The sequence below is a fragment of the Tachysurus vachellii genome, chromosome 10 (genome assembly GCF_030014155.1).
Source record: "Tachysurus vachellii isolate PV-2020 chromosome 10, HZAU_Pvac_v1, whole genome shotgun sequence".
In the NCBI taxonomy this organism is placed as follows: Eukaryota; Metazoa; Chordata; class Actinopteri; order Siluriformes; family Bagridae; genus Tachysurus; species Tachysurus vachellii.
This window is the reverse complement of record NC_083469.1, coordinates 9,917,620-9,936,756: the sequence shown is the minus strand read 5'-3', so window position 1 is coordinate 9,936,756 and position 19,137 is coordinate 9,917,620. Positions and strand designations below refer to the sequence as shown.

At 42.1% G+C, this 19,137-nt stretch overlaps 1 protein-coding gene across 3 annotated transcripts in view; it reads right to left on the bottom strand.

Moving 5' to 3' along the window:
• Positions 1-19,137, bottom strand: part of myt1lb (myelin transcription factor 1-like, b) — a 106,556-nt gene that overhangs the window by 8,196 nt on the left and 79,223 nt on the right. For all 3 annotated transcript variants that reach the window (XM_060880028.1, XM_060880030.1, XM_060880029.1), the window contains 4 exons: positions 3,978-4,099; positions 2,792-2,860; positions 894-956; positions 321-404 (listed from right to left, as the gene is read on the bottom strand). In XM_060880028.1, the coding sequence (XP_060736011.1) occupies positions 321-404; positions 894-956; positions 2,792-2,860; positions 3,978-4,099 (338 nt within the window). The remainder of the gene's footprint in view (positions 1-320; positions 405-893; positions 957-2,791; positions 2,861-3,977; positions 4,100-19,137) is intronic.

Below are 19,137 nucleotides of genomic sequence, written 5' to 3'. Positions count from 1 at the left end.
TCCCCTAAATTCCTCAGCAGTCATCTAAGAGCCTAAGAGCATTCCTCATCTAAGAGTGTTCCTCAGCATTTTAATCCCGACCCCTTTTCCATCTGTACTCGCTTCCAAAACAAGTCGGGCTTTAACAAATTAGCTTCCACCGAAGTGCAACTCTTCAGATAATATTACATTTCCCGAGATGTACATTCATGTTCTTGAAAATGTTGATGTAATAAAAGCTTTGTTCCTTTCTGAACCAGGGAAATGTTTGAGAAATGAAGCAGATGCAGCTCTCTTGACTACAAGCCCTCTACAAATGTAGACTGTTTGGAAGGCGATACCTGATTGGTTCTTGGTCCTCCTTGTCCTCTTTGCTGTGAGTAATCTTTATTCCACTCTTACGAGCCCGAGGACATCCTGACAAACTGGACAAAAAAAAATGTTGTGTAATGAAAAACATTCCAACATGCTATTTATTTCTTATTTTATTTATTCATTCCATCATCTTCTACCGCTTATCCGAACTATTCTCGGGTCACGGGGAGCCTGTGTCTATCTCAGGCGTCATTGGGCATCAAGGCAGGATACACCCTGGACGGAGTACCAACCCATCGCAGGGCACACACACACTCTCTTTCACTCACGCAATCACACACTACGGACAATTTTCCAGAGATGCCAATCAACCTACCATGCATGTCTTTGGACCGGGGGAGGAAACCCCCGAGGCACGGGGAGAACATGCAAACTCCACACACACACAAGGCGGAGGCGGGAATCAACCTCCAACCCTGGAGGTGTGAGGCGAACATGCTAACCATGCTGTTTAAGTAAAATTGAATTGTGTAGAAAAAAACAACTAATATATAAACTGCCACATAAAAGGCAAAAAATTGTAGACATTAATTCTCTACCTTCTGTGGGAGGCGTAATTTCCAGTGATATGTCCCGAGCCATCGCAGCCCGGAGTCGGGCACCTGGGACAGAAATACATGCTGTTACTGCCCAACGTTAGAAGAGGCCAAAAACCCTGAGTAATTGGTGTTGTTTTCAATTATCACACACTTGATAACACTTGACCTTCATTAAAAACAGATGATTAGATGGAGAATTAGTGCAGCTTATCTCTGCATCCGGTTATCTGTTCAGGTGAATAATGAAAGCAAAATAAACAAAAAACAAAACAAAATAAACTTGAGCATAACTACATCCCTGATCTTGTGTCCAGATAGCGATCACTGCTTATTCACTATGTGCAGAATATTATGCACTGCCTGTTAAAGCTCGATCTTATAACCCCTTCCAGTCCAACACACTATCTCTAATCAATACATAGTTGTTTAAAGCTGAATCAGCAAATCTACTATAGAGACTGGTGTTAGCATCAAGCCAGAGACAAGGAGTGAAATTGTACATTTGATAAAGAAGCTAAGAAATTCTTATTTGATTAGATTATTATTTTTTTGTGTTCCTAGTTATTTTTGCTAGTAGCACAAATTGAAAATATGGTTATATTTCAACTTAATATAACATTATTTAAACATAATACCACTGTTTAAACACAATATGTAAAATATCACTGTCTTCCTGACAGTATATGAACCTAATAATTATATGAACCTAATAACTTGTTATTTCAACTTCTATTGTTCATTCAACTTGATATTTGGATATATAAACATAAAATGCTCTTATAATTTAATATAGCACACATACACACACACACTCACACATAAACATGCATGCACACACACACACACACACACGCATACACATGCACGCACGCACACACACACACACACATGCGCACACACACCGTTCTATTGTTATTTTAACTTAATATTTGGTTATATAACCATTAACTGTTCTTATAATTTAATATAGCACACACACACACACACTCACACATAAACATGCATGCACACACACACACACACACACACACACACGCATACACATGCACGCACGCACACACACACACACACACAAGCACACACACACACATGCGCACACACACACCGTTCTATTGTTATTTTAACTTAATATTTGGTTATATAACCATTAACTGTTCTTAGAATTTAATATGACTTAATACTAATAACTTAATATTTAATTCTTTTGACTTAATAATTTATTTCAAATATGATACCAATGTTTAGTGTTATTATATTGTTATTACAATCTATTCTGTTTAATTCTGTGCAAATACGCTTGATTAATTATATATTTGTTAAAATAGTTTCTTTCTAATGTGTATAATGCATTATGAATGCATTATAACATGTTATAAATATTCCAAGTTATACAAATGACCATATTATTCTTATAGGCTCCAAATAATAATATAATGAGAAACAATGTGATATTACACTGATCTATTGTGATTGTCTGTGACAATAATAACAGACTGTGTTTTATATATATACAGTATATATATATATATATACACTCTCACACACTCACTCATCTTCTACCGCTTATCCGAATATATATATATATATATATATATATATATATATATATATATATATATATATATATATATATATATATATATATATATATATACATATATATATATATATATATATATATATATATATATATATATACATATATATATGTATATATATGTATATATATATATATATATATATATATATATATATATATATATATATATATATATATATATATATATATATATATATAAAATATTAAATATTAAATTAAAATTAAATAAATATTAAATAAAAGTGATGGCATACAGAAGCACTCCTGGAGTTTAGGTTTCTCCTGAAACTAAACTTACTTGAGTTCTTGTGAATTGGTTGCCATCATACTCCGAATGCTTTTATCAGCTAAAGGACAACCTGAAAGACTGAAAGATTGTAAAAGCGGATGTTAGTTTAACGCAAACAAGGCTTACGAAAAGCAGCTGATACAAAACAAACACACAAACACTTAAACAAAGCAAAACAAACCAACAAAATCACTTCACAGAAACTGTAAATGCAGAAAAGCCATGGTGCAAGTGCTGGGGAAATCAGATCTACACAGTGTTAACCCTCTGAATAGATAGATTACTGTCTGATGCTCACTACAGCGATTTTTATATTATTGGCTTCTGGCTGTAACATTTGCATCATTGAGATCTCAATGCCTGAGGTGAAATACTCAAAGGGTTAATGTTAACATGGGTAAGTACTGTGCTGGTACTGTTAGACAGCATAGTTGAGGTAAGCTGAAAACAATAAATTTATAGGACGAATCCACCATGAGAAAATGAAATCACACCTTCTATGTGAGGCGTAATTACCGGTTACGTGACCACTTCCATCACACCCTGGAGTTGGGCATCTGTCTCCAGAAAAAAGTACATAGAATCAAATCCCCAAAGTCCAGAACAAACAAACAAAACAAAAAGGGAAACAAGATTTGTGTGCAGACAAAACACTTCATTTTGGTTCGATATCCCTCACAACACCATCATAAGCATTACGTTTGGAGCCGTTAACATGAGGTTTCATATCGACTGCGATGTCAAGGTCATGTTTGACATCATTCCTGAATAACCTTGTAAGGCTTATGAGCGTGTTACGTAGTAGTAACGCTGTCAAAGAGATAGCTCAAATGAAGTGTTGCTTTGAGTCTCATTTTGTTTTTGCCATTGATCATAGTTCATTGTTTCCAGTTTAGCTTCACTGTCTCTCAAGGCATCCTAAGGAAGAGCTGCAACATGAACAGGTAGAATGAGAATGATGTTCAATTACGATAAAGCATCAGAAAAGAAAAGCACAGAGATATGCTAAACTAAAGCACTCCAGCTGATAGGGTGCTGTCGCGTTATGTGGCATGCGGCTAGGCTGAAGGCTGATCGTTCTAAGCGGAGCAACATGACAGAAAAGAAAAGAGGAGAGACAGAAAAGAATCAGTCGAGAGGAGAAGAGGATGAAGTGCAAGAGTGACCAGCAACATCACTTCCTCTTTGGCCTTACGTTATCAGGTCCTTCTTGCTCTCTTTGCAAGGGGCGAATTTTGGCTTGGGGCTCGGGATGGCGACGTCTGTGGCATATGAAGTGTCCTCTAAAATGTCCTGGAAGGGATCTAGATCATCTGACTGTAAAGAAAAGCAAGAAAAGGGGAAGGGACAAAGAGAAAACTGTAACTACACATGCATTAACTTTAGTATTTAGTATTCTTATGTGGAAGTGTGTATGTTTTTGAAGTCAGATTTTGTAAAATAGGCAGATCCTGAAATAGAAATATAAAAAATGTGTGTGTGTGTGTGTGTGTGTGTGTGTGTGTGTGTGTGTGTGTGTGTGCCTGGCTGACTTCTGTTCATCTCCCACAGTTATCAGTGTGTGCTGCTAGCAGGGTGGCCTGGCACAGTACACCATCTGCCAAGTGTCTTTAGAAGGGACAAAGGAACTTCTCAAATGTCACACACACGCACACACACACACACACACGCACACACACACACTTGCACATACACAAACACACAAACTTGTGCACACACACACTTGCACATACGTACACATACGCCTACACATACATATACATCACCCTCCAAACCCCCACCCCACCCCATCCACAAACATGTGGACATACACACACCTGCACAAAAACACAAACTCGTGCATAAACACACAAACACACACACACACACACACACACACACACACACACACACACACACTTTGCATAGCTGTTGCTGCTGCTGGGGTCTGAATAGTGCACAATGTTCCATATTGTGTTCAAGCAGAATACAGTGTGAAGTAACAAAATAACTTCTTTTTCTGTGTATATTCATATAATACGGGCATAAAGTGTGTAATAAATTTCTGCTGAAGGTTACGAGAACGTTCCCTAATAAAGCACATAGTAGAAGATTTTAATTGCTGTGTTACTCCGGCCGAAGTTACAAAATAGCTTACAGTAAACTCTCATAACCCCTTGACATCCACTCGACCGTCCATATCTAAATATCTTCCTCTGATTCATTAGACTTCCTACTTTTAATTTTACTCCTGTAATAATTCTAGGTCTTGAACAATATGATATCAGAACAAATACAGAATATGTACATTGTGATGTGCTTGTTTTTTGTTGTTGTTTTTTTTTTGTCTATTAGGTTCTATGACAAATTTACAAAGTGACAAAAATAGAATAGAACAAAAGTCAAATTAGGAATACCAAGAAAGAAAATCATCACAATTACATGAGGGGAAAAAACATCAAAATCTTAACAAGAATAAAGAGAAACAAAAAAAAGGGACACTGTGAAAAATTATATCTTGGCTAGCAGAAATATCTTTGAGCTTGACTTCATCCTGTTCTATTGGCAGATCATATTATTTTTTAATTTTAATTATTTATTTATTTATTTATTTATTTATTTATTTATTACATTTATTTATGGAAAGTCGCACCAGGAAGAACAAGAACAAAAAAAACAAAAACACGAGTAGTGAGTAAGATGGATTTAAGGACGCTCTGAATAATCTAATCCAGGTGAGTCTAATCTTATCCACCAAGGACTGGTGTAGGACTGGTTTTCATTCCAACCAAGTAGAAGACACACAAGTCTACTAAAGCCAAGAACATCTGATTAAACAAGAGGAATCAAGTGTGGCTTCTGCTCGATTGGAATAAAAACCTGCATCCAGCTTGTTGTGGATACGATTGGACACCACTAGATTAGATGTTTCAGAAACTTTTCAGAAGTAAATGTAAATTAAAAAAAAAAGAAAAAGATCTGCCAACAGAAAAAGTACAACATGCCAAGAAAGATGGTTAATAATCATGCTTTGTTTATTGTAGTCTTATAATAGGATATACTATATAAATAGGCCTATATGCCAGATTGCATATAAATGATCATTTAGAATAATCTCATAATAAATTTGCCCATAATCAGGAAATATTCACTTGCTAAGATTTGATTTTTGTAGCATAGTCAGTAACCAATAATCGTGTGATTTAGATGTGACTGTTATAGCCATGTGTAAAAAAAAAAAGAAAGAAAAGAAAGAAAAAGAACAGAATCGTAGCTTTATGCATCTTTTGCTCTGCATTTAACAGTTCGGGTTCTGCCTTTACTGTAAAAAAAATCAGCACACATCATTTGTGTTGATTTAATGGTAATCAAGCAGTCAGGCTGATCTTCTGAGTATCTGCACATGTGCAGGCAATCACAGGTGTTTCCACCCTACACCCACCCCTACCCTGCACACACACACACACACACACACACACACACACACACACACACACACACACACACACACACACACGCACATACACGCACACACAAATGCACTGAAAACCAAGAGTCTCTTACTTAGAAAGCACAGCAGCGTTCCACACAGCCAATTTGTATGCAAATAACAAAAGCTCAATTGCCTGTTGAACTGCACCAGTCAATCAATGACTCCACGGAAACGTGACGGAGAGGAAGTGAGAATGAATCTGTCGATTGTGCTGCATTAGGGAGATGTGAGGATGTTTTTAGCAATCGAATTTGAAAGGCTCAGGCAGAACAAAGTAGCAGTTCCAGGGTAATGAATCAAAAATTTTTTCTTCCCTTTTAAGAGCAGTGTAATATGCAGAAGAGCACAAATGTGTGGCAAAAGGGCAGAATTTTTATTGCTGAAAGAATGCAGTGTATATTTGTGATGATCAGTTTTATAGCTGAATATCTATGGAATTGTCATCAAATGCTACAATCTGTCAAAGAGTTACACTAGATGGCAGTGTGGTAAAATGAGAGCGAGAGAGAGAGAGTGAGAGAGAGAGCGAGAGAGAGTGTGCGTGTGTGCATGCATGTCATGTTTTATGTGTGTGTGTGTGTGTGTGTGTGTGTGGTGTGTGTGTGTGTGTGTGTGTGTGTGTGTGTGTGTGTGTGTGTGTGTGGTGTGTATGTGTGTCTGTGTGAGTGTGAGTGTGTGTGTGTGTGTGTGTGTGTGTGTGTGTCTTCACTCATGTTTTTCTATCTTGTCCCCACAACAGTTGGAAGGTTTTTACAGCTTTCATTTTAACAAATAGGTTGAAATAGGTTAGGTTAAATCCTCCCTCCCTCCCTTCATTCTCTCCTCTCTTCTCCTCTCCTCCCTTCCTTCCTTACTTGTGAATTGTGAAATCCGGCTCTGACTGTTCCTCATCCTCAGCTACATCCTCTCCTCTCCTCTCCTCTCCTCTCCTCTCCTCTCCTCTCCTCTCCTCTCCTCTCCTTTTATTCTTGCTTCCTTCCTTCATCTCTTCCTGAATTCCTCTCCTTCCTCCTTTTCTCTCCTTCCTTCCTTCTTTCCTTCCTTCCTTCCTTCCTTCCTTCCTTCCTTCCTTCCTTCCTTCCTTCCTACTACACAATTTCTACCAACATGAAAGAGTAAAGCAAAAGCGAAGGCTAACCTGTGCTTCCTTACAGGACACATGAAGCCTCTATATCTTTTTAAACTTAAGCAAGGTCACAGGAAGTCTGAAAATACTCTGAGGTGAGCATCTGTCCTTTTATTAACTGTCAACAGTGGAAAAAGGAATGTCATTCTTCCCAAGCAGAGAGCCAGAGAGCAGGGCCAATTATGTTCTCCTGCACTCATGAGGATTTAAACTCACGATCCCCTGATAATTAGGTGTATGCTGCAATTGTTCACTGAAAATCACTAAGAGCTGCAAGTGTCAATCAAACATGATGCCTGTGAATGAATGAACATTCACATATTTCACCTGATGTTGTTAGAACTGTTAAGCATGTCACAATGGGATTTGTTAGATTTGTGTCAAATACTTTTGATTTATTTTCAGATGAATTTGAGGAATAATCAAACTGGCATGATTTTATATGCAGTGGAGTAATAAATATAATTTAGACAAATAGATTAAAGAGTCTGAATTTAATTGAACATCGAAATGCGTATGATGTTACTGTTAGTTTTAGTGATGTGTTCAGGATGGGAAAGTTCAGGATGCGCCGCATGTTCGAAATATTAGATTTGTTTCTTTGTGAAAACGAATAACAGCTTTGTAGATGCTCCGGCAATGTCTAAAGAGTCAGGCATTTGGTGTACGTTTGATTTAAATACCACAGTATTGACACACGATGACAATTTATATATCAATTCAAACCTCAGGGATTTGAGGCTGAAGCACTTATACTGAATGTATACACAGATTATTACAATTTTGCTTCCCAAAGATTGACTAAGGCTTGATATTACAACACAGCAATTTTCAATCAATCAATCAACCAATCAATCAATCAATAAATAAATAAATAAATAAGGTATCGCAAATTACACTCTAGATTCCTAATCTACATCTGTATCTAGATTTAAACCTCAAGTTGGCCTTCCTTCCTGAGACAGACAGAAAAACAGGACAGATACGAGATAAGAGGATCCGGGATGGAACGCATGAAGAGAAAGACAGAAAATAGAGAAAAAGTAAGGCGAGAAGATGAAAGGGTGTCAGACTAGAGGTGATGAGAAAAAAAGATGACAGTGAAAGAGCAAGAGCAAGGATTTTGGACAGAGGCAGGAGAGACTTATAAAGCAAGATAGAATAGAAGATTTGGTATCTCTATTTCTGTTTCCTTTCTTCTCTCTTCAGTTTGTCCTTGCTTCCCAAAACCATAAGATACTACAGCTTCCCACATCTCTCCTTTTCTGTTTGAGTTTGTGTGTATGTATCTGGCATTACTAATACAATGAATATGGAAGTCTTGCTCTAACACAGTTATTTAGATTTACTTCATGGTAAAAGCACCTGTCAATCAAACTTGATTATTTAACATGGACATGCAGTCATATTTAGAGCGAATGTACTCGAACACTGTGAGTATTATACAGTACACAAATTTAAGCAATGGTGAGATACAAACTCTTATATCAACAGCGTCACTTTCTATATAATCATTTTTAAATGTTATTGTCATCGAAAATCTTAATATTGTTTCCGGTTATAAATTTCCATTGCCTACCCAAGGCATCAAAGCAAATATTAGGTGTGAAATAAAATATTTATTCTGAATAGTGGAAACATTACAGAGAAGGTTGAAAATGAAGATGAAGGTGAAGACAGAGGTGTTAGATGAAAGTGTAGCTGAGCATGAAAGACAGCACACAAAAAAAAAAAAATGCTGAAACACAAAAATTACTATTCTGTATGGAATACTGGATATTTCTTTAAAACGCATTGTCTTATAGAGAAAGTAATGTTTGTATAGATGTCTAAGAAGTGTACAGTCTAGTCTAAATGATCATGTATTAGTTGCATGGGAGTGTTTTTGTCTATAAGACAAGGTGTGAAGATAGATACATATTGCATATATATTTCTTTACATCTTCTTTAAATCAGCTTAAATCTGTATTATAAAGCAAGGGCAATACCAGATGAATTTGGGTATGAAATCTGGAACGATAGATGTATGAAACCTGACATCTGTATGAGGAACTTAATGATATCAGCAGCCTGTGCGGTGTGACTTAAACTGTGTTTAGTGCAACCTAAACACAAGAGGAACGTTTAAAGCTCACTGTACTGCCGTCCACGGGTTTGCTGTTTATATGAGAAATATATAATGTGATAAAATTTGGAGTTTAGTCCTGTCAGCACTGTGGGATCGGCAGATAGGGATTTCATTGGGAATGATTTTGAGCAAATGGAACAGATACGCTTTAAGTTAGCTACTTTTTTTCTGTAGCTTTTTCTATCTGTTTCTCACCAAGCTCCCTGCTGCGATCTCTCTCTCTCTCTCTCTCTCTCTTTTCCCCACTGAGTACTCCACAGCATTCCCCTTCTATCCCTCTCTCTGTCTATTTCTATCTAATGCCATCTTTCACTTGCTACTACACACTATAGCATTTTCCTTCTGGCTCTTTTGTGTCTTTTTTTAATTCCTGCCACATATGAGATAAAGTACAAATCTAAAGATTATACATATAAACAGACATATGTGTGTTGTGTCTATAGAATAAGACAAAAAAGGCTAAATGATAAATGACGAAAGAAAAATGAGAGAAAGAAACACAAGACCTAGACTGTATCCATGTTACTTTTTTAGTGAGGTTAATGTGTTATATTTGGATACATGCAGTATGTGTACAAGAGCAGCAAACATACAATAGCTCTGTATCTGATATCATTAGCAGTAGGCTGGGACTGGAGATAGGTTGCCTAGAATATCCACCTGGCCTGAGCTGACCCTGACCTGCATCACCATGGGAACTGAACAGAAGAGAACAAGACGCAAGAAGAAAGAGGTCATTTCTCACCATCACACTTTTCTGGTCCTGTTTTCCACCAGATAATTATAGACAGAGAAACCAGACAGTGCAGAATCATGTATCAGTGTCTGTCTTAAAAACCAAACGATGATATGGTGATTTTATTTCCTTGATGGTTTTATTTTAAGTTGTGATTCATGAAGAAAGATTCACAGTGGGTTGATTCTTAAAACCAAAGATAGTCAGTTATGGAAGAAATCATTTGATGACCTTCTTGAAAAATATGTCCAGTTGTGTAGATGGTGAGATAAACTCTGCACCAGATGGTCTCTCCCAGACTCAGCCCTGGTTTGATTTATTCCAGTAACAGTAACATCAAATAGCTGGCATTCATTTGTAATGCTAGCAAACTTTAGCATAAATGTAATCTGATTCGTATGTATGTATATATGTGTAATAAGGAGGAGGCATACGGCTGTGGATCCATGTGCAGCAGAGGTGTTTATTAGAAAACACTGACAGGGTCGTACAGGCAGAGATCAGAACGGGCAAAACAGCAGTGAGAGAGAGAAGGCAGAATCAGAATCAGGGACAGGCAAAAGGTCGGGACAGGCGGCAATCAATCAGAATATCAAGAGGCAAAACAGGACAGGAAAACCAGGAACACAGGAATACAGAAAACGCTCAGAATGACTGTACTAAGACTAGTCGAGACCTCGCACAGGTAAGCAGTTCTGGCGTGAATATATACGAGCCGGAGATGAGGAACAGCTGGTGCGGTAATCAGGAAGGGAGGTGGCTGATGGGAAGTGTAGTCCGGAAGCGCGTTAGTACTCAGGGGACGCGTCTCTATGGCGACGCTCGTCCGGCGGTTCGTTACGCGTGACAGAGCCCCCCCCCTGCGAGCGGCTCCCGACGCGAGGACGCACCCAACGCCGGGGCCGACCCCGAGGACGGGGTGCCGGTCTCTCCGGGTGCCGCAGGTGGAATTCGGCCGTGAGCGAAGGATCCAGGATGTCCCCCGCCCTCACCCACGAGCGCTCCTCCGGACCGAAGCCCTCCCAGTCGACCAGGTATTCCAAGAGGCCCCTCCGACGTCTGGAGTTGAGTAATTCGCGAACTAGATAGGACTCCTCGCCGTCGATCATTAGCGGCGGCGGTGCGGGTAGGTCCACGGGAGGACCGGGGCCCCCTCTCGGTTCGCCGGCCGGTTTCAGCAGCGAGACGTGGAAGGTCGGGGAAATGCGGTAGGCGGCAGGCAGCGAGAGGCGGTACGAGACGGGGTTAATACGCCTGAGGATTCGGAACGGACCCACGTACCGAGGACTGAGCTTGCGGCAGGGTAGACGGAGACGGATGTCGCGAGTCGAAAGCCAAACCCACTGGCCGGGTTGGTACTCTGGATGTGACCTGCGATGTCTGTCCGCCTGGGTTTTTTGCACCCTGACGGCTCTCCGTAGTTGCCGGTGGGCCTTGGTCCATGTCTCCCCGCTCCGATGAAACCAGTCATCAACGGCCGGCAGGTCGGTGGGCGTGTCGGACCAGGGAAATAAGGGAGGCTGGAAGCCGAGGACGCACTGAAAGGGCGTCAGCCCCGTGGCGGGTTTGACGAGTGAGTTCTGTGCATATTCGGCCCACATCAGGTACCGGCTCCACTCGTTCTGGTTGTGGTGACAGTACGTCCGGAGAAAGCGGATGATTTCCTGGTTGAGTCGTTCCGTCTGTCCATTGGACTGTGGATGGTATCCCGAAGTGAGACTAACGGTAACGTTTAGCCGCTTGAAAAAAGCTTTCCAGACCCGTGAGGTGAACTGAGGACCTCTGTCCGAGACGATGTCTTCTGGGAGACCATAGAAGCGAAAGACGTGGTTGCAGAGCATCTCCGCAGTTTCGAAGGCGGAGGGAAGCTTGGTTAGGGGAATCAATCGGCAGGCTTTCGAGAATCGGTCGATCACGGTCAGAATGGTGGTGTAGTTGTTGGACAGAGGCAAATCTGTAATGAAGTCTAATGCAATATGCGCCCAGGGACGTTGTGGGACTGGTAGAGGATGTAGTAAGCCCGCGGGTAATTGGTGAGAGGCTTTAGTGGTCTGGCACACCGCGCAGCTGTGGACGTGCTCGCGTGTGTCTGCTGCCAGAGACGGCCACCAGAACTCGTTCTGGACCAGGTGGGTTGTCGCGGTTATGCCGGGGTTAGTTTGCGGGAGAAATAGGCACAGGGGAACATCTTATCGGCGGGTCCCTGTCGTTGAGAGAGAACGGCGCCGATTCCCGTGTTGGAGGCGTCCACCTCGACGGTGAATGGTCGGTTAGGGTCTGGGTGGTGGAGGATCGGGGCTGTGGTGAAGCTCTCCTTTAATTGGCCGAACGCTTTGTGTGCCTCCGGCGACCAGGTGAGCTGAGTGGGAGCCTGCCGTGTCATCGAGGTGAGGGGCGCAGCGATGGTGCTGAAGCCACGAATGAAGCGACGGTAGAAATTCGCGAACCCCAGGAAGCGTTGGAGCTCTTTGATGGTCCGTGGTCTGGGCCACCGTAGCACTGCTTGCACTTTAGTGTCATCCATTGCGACACCGTCTGCTGAGATGACGTACCCAAGGAAGGATGTCGCGGTTTGGTGAAACTCGCACTTCTCCGCTTTGGCGTATAAACGGTGCTGGATGAGGCGTTGCAACACCGCCCTCACGTGTTGAATGTGGTCCTCCTTGTTCTCTGAATAGACGAGAATGTCGTCGATGTAGACGATCACGCAGCGGTCGAGCATGTCCCGGAACACATCGTTTATAAAGGACTGAAAGACCGCTGGACTGTTCGCTAGGCCGAACGGCATGACCGAATATTCGTAGTGACCGGATTGTGTCGAGAAGGCGGTTTTCCACTCATCTCCTGGTCTGATGCGGATGAGGTTGTAAGCGCAGCGGAGGTCAAGCTTCGTGAAGTATCACGCGCGGCGGAGTTGCTCTAAGGCTGACGGGACGAGAGGCAGAGGGTACCGGAACTTCACGGTGAGGTCGTTGAGGGCTCGGTAGTCAATGCACGGACGGAGCCCCCCGTCCTTCTTCTTGACAAAGAAGAACCCCGACGACGCCGGTGACACGGAAGGACGAATGAACCCCTTTTTCAGTTCTTCCTGGATATAGGCATTCATGGCCGTGGACTCCGTTTGTGAGAGTGGGAAGATTCTCCCTCTAGGTGGTGTTACCCCGGGCAGTAGGTCGATGGCGCAGTCACAGGCGCGATGAGGAGGTAGTTCCGTTGCCTTGATCTTACTGAATGCCTCTGCGAGGTCCAGGTACTCGTCGGGGAGATTGGGGGTCTCGGTGGGGATGAGTGTGGTGTCTGTGGTGTTGATCTGGCACGGTTCTGCTGCAACACGGCGGTGCGCGGTACATGCGCAGCCCCATCTGGTGATGCGCAGCTTGGACCAGGAGATGGTTGGGTCGTGGAGTTGAAGCCATGGTAGGCCAAGGATGAGGGCGTGCCGTGGGGAGTGGATGACGTGGAAGGAGAGGCGCTCCTGGTGTTGGTCCCCCACCTGCATGCTGAGTCTCCGGGTTAGGTGTGTCACACGCCCCTCTCCTAGCGGTCGTCCATCTATCGCCTCCACTGCTAAGGGAAACACAGAGGGAATCACAGGGACGTTATGGGTGTGGACAAAGTCCCAAGACATAAAATTACCGGCCGCGCCCGAGTCGATCAGGGCACCGATCTCCACATTCACCCCCCGAATCCTGAGCCGTACACTGATCTTGGCGCAGCTCGGTGAGTACGGGGTGACGGAGCGTTGACTCACCGGAGGGTATCGCCCTCGTTGAGGTCTGGTAGGGCAGGTCGACAGTCGGTGTCCCGGTTCCCCGCAGTAAAGGCAGAGACGGAGCCGGAAGCGACGATCTCGTTCCTCCAGCGTGAGGTGCGTGTAATCGACCTGCATGGGTTCAGAGTATCCGGCGCGTGTAAGGCGGGTGGCGGTGCGCGGAGGAGCTCGCGCCCGACGGGAGCGCATCAGATTGTCTAGCTGGATTGAGAGGTCCACGAACTCGGACAGGTTCCTTCCCTCATCCCGGCAAGCCAACTCAGCCTGGAGATCAGGATGCAGACCCTTGCGGTAGAGCAGTCGCAGGGGGCGTTCCCCCCAACCTGCTTCAGCGGCGAGAGTGCGGAACGTCAGAGCATACTCCGCCGCGGTGCCATCGCCCTGAGATAAGGCCAGGAGGCGCTCCTCCGCGCTCTCCCCAGATGCGGAGTGGTCGAACACGGTCCGAAACCGGGCGAGGAAAGCCTCGAACGTGGGGAAGGCGTTCTCTCCCCACACAGCGGTAGCCCACTCCAGTGCCCTTCCTGTAAGCAGGGAACAGACAAAGGCGATGCGGCTGTCCTCCGTGGTGTACAGGGCCGGTTGCTGTGCCACGAACAGTGAGCACTGCATCAGGAAGCCCCTACAACCTCCCGGTTCGCCGTTAAATTTTTCTGGAAGGGCGAGACGGGGTCCGGTGGTCGCAGGTGCGTGGTACGCCGCGGCCTGGGGAGTCGGTGCCGGGACTGGGGGATTCGGCGAAGCGGCGGCTCCATGCAAACCTTGCAGTGCCGCGGCGAGCTCCTGTGTGAGCTGAGTGAGGCGTGTCAGCTGTTGGTGGTGGCCGGCGAGTTGCTGAGCCTGACTGGTGACCTGAGTGGTCAGCTGCGCGACAGCTGCTGGATCCTCTGTTGGCGAGGTCTCCTGTAATAAGGAGGAGGCATACGGCTGTGGATCCATGTGCAGCAGAGGTGTTTATTAGAAAACACTGACAGGGTCGTACAGGCAGAGATCAGAACGGGCAAAACAGCAGTGAGAGAGAGAAGGCAGAATCAGAATCAGGGACAGGCAAAAGGTCGGGACAGGCGGCAATCAATCAGAATATCAAGAGGCAAAACAGGACAGGAAAACCAGGAACACAGGAATACAGAAAACGCTCAGAATGACTGTACTAAGACTAGTCGAGACCTCGCACAGGTAAGCAGTTCTGGCGTGAATATATACGAGCCGGAGATGAGGAACAGCTGGTGCGGTAATCAGGAAGGGAGGTGGCTGATGGGAAGTGTAGTCCGGAAGCGCGTTAGTACTCAGGGGACGCGTCTCTATGGCGACGCTCGTCCGGCGGTTCGTTACGCGTGACAATATGTATATGTGTATGTATGTATATTTTTATGTATCTATGTATCTATGTATGTATGTACAGTATGTATGTATGTATGTATGTATGCATGTATGTATGTATGTATGTATGTATGTATGTATGTACAGTATGTATGTATGTACAGTATGTATGTATGTACAGTATGTATGTATGCATGTATATGCATGTATGTATGTTGCCAAAAGGTATGATAGCTTTATGAGATTTCGACACTTTTCTATGCTTACCACCTTCCTACAGACAATACAAACATAAAACACAACAGAACGACAGAAGTACAAACAATCATTATCTAGAGAAGTAAATATATATAAATCTTACATTATGTAAGAAATAATAAAGAAGGACCACACTGTTAGAAAATAAATAAATATAATCATGACAGCGTAGTGGGATACCATCAGACATGAAGCATTACCACCCTGAAGGAAGGATTCTCCTATAAGAGTGCAGTCCAAGCTAGTGTCTTTTATGCCACAGTGATTTTTCAACAATTACAATTATTATTATATTATTATTTATCGCTTTCATTATAATAGCAATAAACAGTGGTTTCCTCACAGGCCTTTGTTTTTCCTCTTTCTTGATGTTAATAAATCACACACACTCACACAAACACACACAAACACACACACACACGCACACACACACACACACACCCACACACACACACACACACACACACACACACACACATTACAGAAAAAGTGGCAAAAGGTAGAGTGTCCTCCATCCAGAGGACTCTCCTGTGTCAGGAGTCTTACTGGCTGTTACATAGTGCTGACATACTGGATTCCTTTTATAAATTTTAAATAAACATTTGCTAAAAACACTTCACCAAACCAAGCAGTATAGATTCTCCATTTTAGTAGATAATGTGAATAAACATCCTTTTGAATAAGCGTCCCCATAGAAATTATGTCTTAGTTGAAGTAAATCAGAACCGCTGTCTCTAACTGACCAATCAGATTCAAGAATATAACCATACTGTGGTGTAACAAATAATAATAGTTGACCCTGTCAGTCAAGGTTCACAGAGAGGTGGTCTTATTATAAAAAGAATAAAAATAAAAATGTTGCATATATCAATATTAATTGAAGTGGATATGCCAATTCATATACAATAGATATACAAGTGTTCCCACCTTTAATGTGATATAAAAAAACACATGCAATAAACTCCTTGCGTAAGTGTGCACACACATTAACTAATACTTAGTTAATAGTTATATAATAATAGTTACTGCTCCTTGTGCTTGTAAAAAAAAAAAACACTTTTTCGTCTACTAACTACCAAAGCTTCTTGATTAGCAGAAAATGTTCCAGATCTATCAAACTCTGAGGAAATCTCGTGCACAATCTGATTCAAGTCACCCCATGGGTTTTCAATAAGATTTAGATCTGGGCCCTGACTGGGCCATTCCAAAAAACACTGATCTTCTTCCTTCTGAAGCCATCACTTTGCTGACTTGGGTTTGTGCTTTAACTTGTTATCGTGCTGGAAGGTGATTTATTTCTTCATCTTTAGCTGCCTAACAGAGTTCTGGTGCCCAAAGACAAGCAGCTATGCTTGATTCTCTCTATGTTGACATAGAGCCCCAAGTCCCAGATGAAGGAATGCATCCCCATTGCATGATACTGCCACCACCATGCTTCACTGTCAGTATAATATCTTTGGGTGATATCTTTTGGAATTATGGCCAAATATTTATACCTTGATATCATCAGATTATAACACATTTGGCCATGTTTTGGCATTGATATCACTACAGTACTTAATTATTGCTAGTTGGTTAAAATGGTCTTCACAATTTTCCATTATGGTATCTCGTGTTTTAGAAATTACAAATTTACTGATCAATAGCTTTTGGCAATAAGATCCTGTCCAGATCTTGTATGTTTTTTATAAGTCATAGCTTCAGCAGTTGGATTAAACCAAGGAAATTGTACAGAAACAGCTGATCTTGATTTGGGGTTAATCAGAATCAGAGGTTAATAGATCAGGTGAATGAGAAATACAATAAAACATAAGAATGAATGTGATTGGTTAATTCTAAACACAGTCACATGCCAAATTGTAAAAGAGTGTGCACAGCCATATATGCAAGTAAGTTTAAGTTTTGTTTCTCTTTGGTTTTCATTTGAATATTTGTTGCTATATCACATTGAAAATGGAAACAGATTTAAAATGATTGGTTTCATTTGTTATATCACAAAACTGTTTCATCCTACATACTAGATGCTGCATCCTTCATCCTGTATCCTTTCATACTACACAGCAGATTCAATCCACCCTATTAAAAATATTCAATCTATTTATAGCAGCTATGGAATCTTATGATCATTCTGCTTCCTCTTGGCTTCCTCCACAGCTTTATACATGACAAACGGCCCCATTTGAGGCAGTTATTTTTCGATGTGAAATAATCAGAGGAAGTGAAGTGAAGGCGCAGCGAAGGCACAGCCGTCAGAAGCAGAGAGGAGCACCATGCTGTCTCACAGCCTGTGACAGGAGGAGATGGGTTTTGCCGTAGGCCAGCTGCTTCTCTCATTCCCCCACTCCTCTCTGCAGAGTGACAGGAGATGGATGGAGGAGGAAGAGAAAGAAAGATAGAGAGAGGAAGCCCTCTCGCTCTCGGCACTTCCGATCACCCAGCATATGCAATCATCCTTCCTTCCCAACCCTCTCCTTTCCATCCTTCCATCCCTGCACACCTCACCATTAGTGTCAATGGCAGTTGAATGTGTGTGTGTCTGTGTGTTTGTGTGTGTTTGTGTGTATGTGTGTGTGTGTCCAATCAGGCCAACGGAAGGCAGACACTTCTGCTTCTTGGTGACTAAAGATGCTACACTGGTTGTACTGTTATTCTGGCAAATCCCAGAGGAACTGGAGCCAAATACATCCATGATCTTGCCAGTTTATTAGTTACTAGATTAATATAGCTAATTAACTGGCAGTTTAGAATATAGGCCCACCCATTTAACATACTACTCATCATTTTTTATATTAATACTCATTGTAATAACCATTAAAAGACTAAGACTCCAGTGCTTTGGATATCATAGACATTATGTAGTGCAAGTGTGTTTAATAGACATGAGAATGATAATATTTCCCTGTACTGAGTCCCTTAATATATGTCAATACTTATTGCAAATAAAAGCCTAGGTAAATACTTCAACTCTAGGAAATCTATCGGAGGAACTACTTTTTCTAGAGAAAGGAAATTGTGGTTATTAGTGTAGTCACTTTCCATCTCAACATTCATGAATATAACAAAACCTTCAGAGACTTTCCCCTTTTCCTACCTCTCTTTTTTCTTTTAAAGGCCTCCCATCCATAAGCTGAAGACTGAAGTATTTCTTTCCATATCCCTTTCCATCTTTAAATGATGGATTAATTTAGGAAATAGAAATTAAGTGCAAACCCACTAGATCCCTCATGAGTGAGTGACACTGGCTAACAGTAAGTTAAGTAATTACTATAAAATTAGTTTCCTTTTTAATTAATATTAAAATAAACTGTTATAATATATGATGGGACACAATAAGCAATGTGTTTGCTCACTTCCTAGTGAGACGGCAACTCCGTGACACTAAGAGACGGTGACTTTACTTTGTGAGTTTCTAAGCTGTTGTGTCATTTCTCACCTGGTTTCTTGTTGTCACATTATATTATATTTACACCTATTTTACTTCATCAGTAAAATTGTGAAGTAGTCCAGTAGCTATCACAGGTTACTGCTAAAACTTGGCGCACA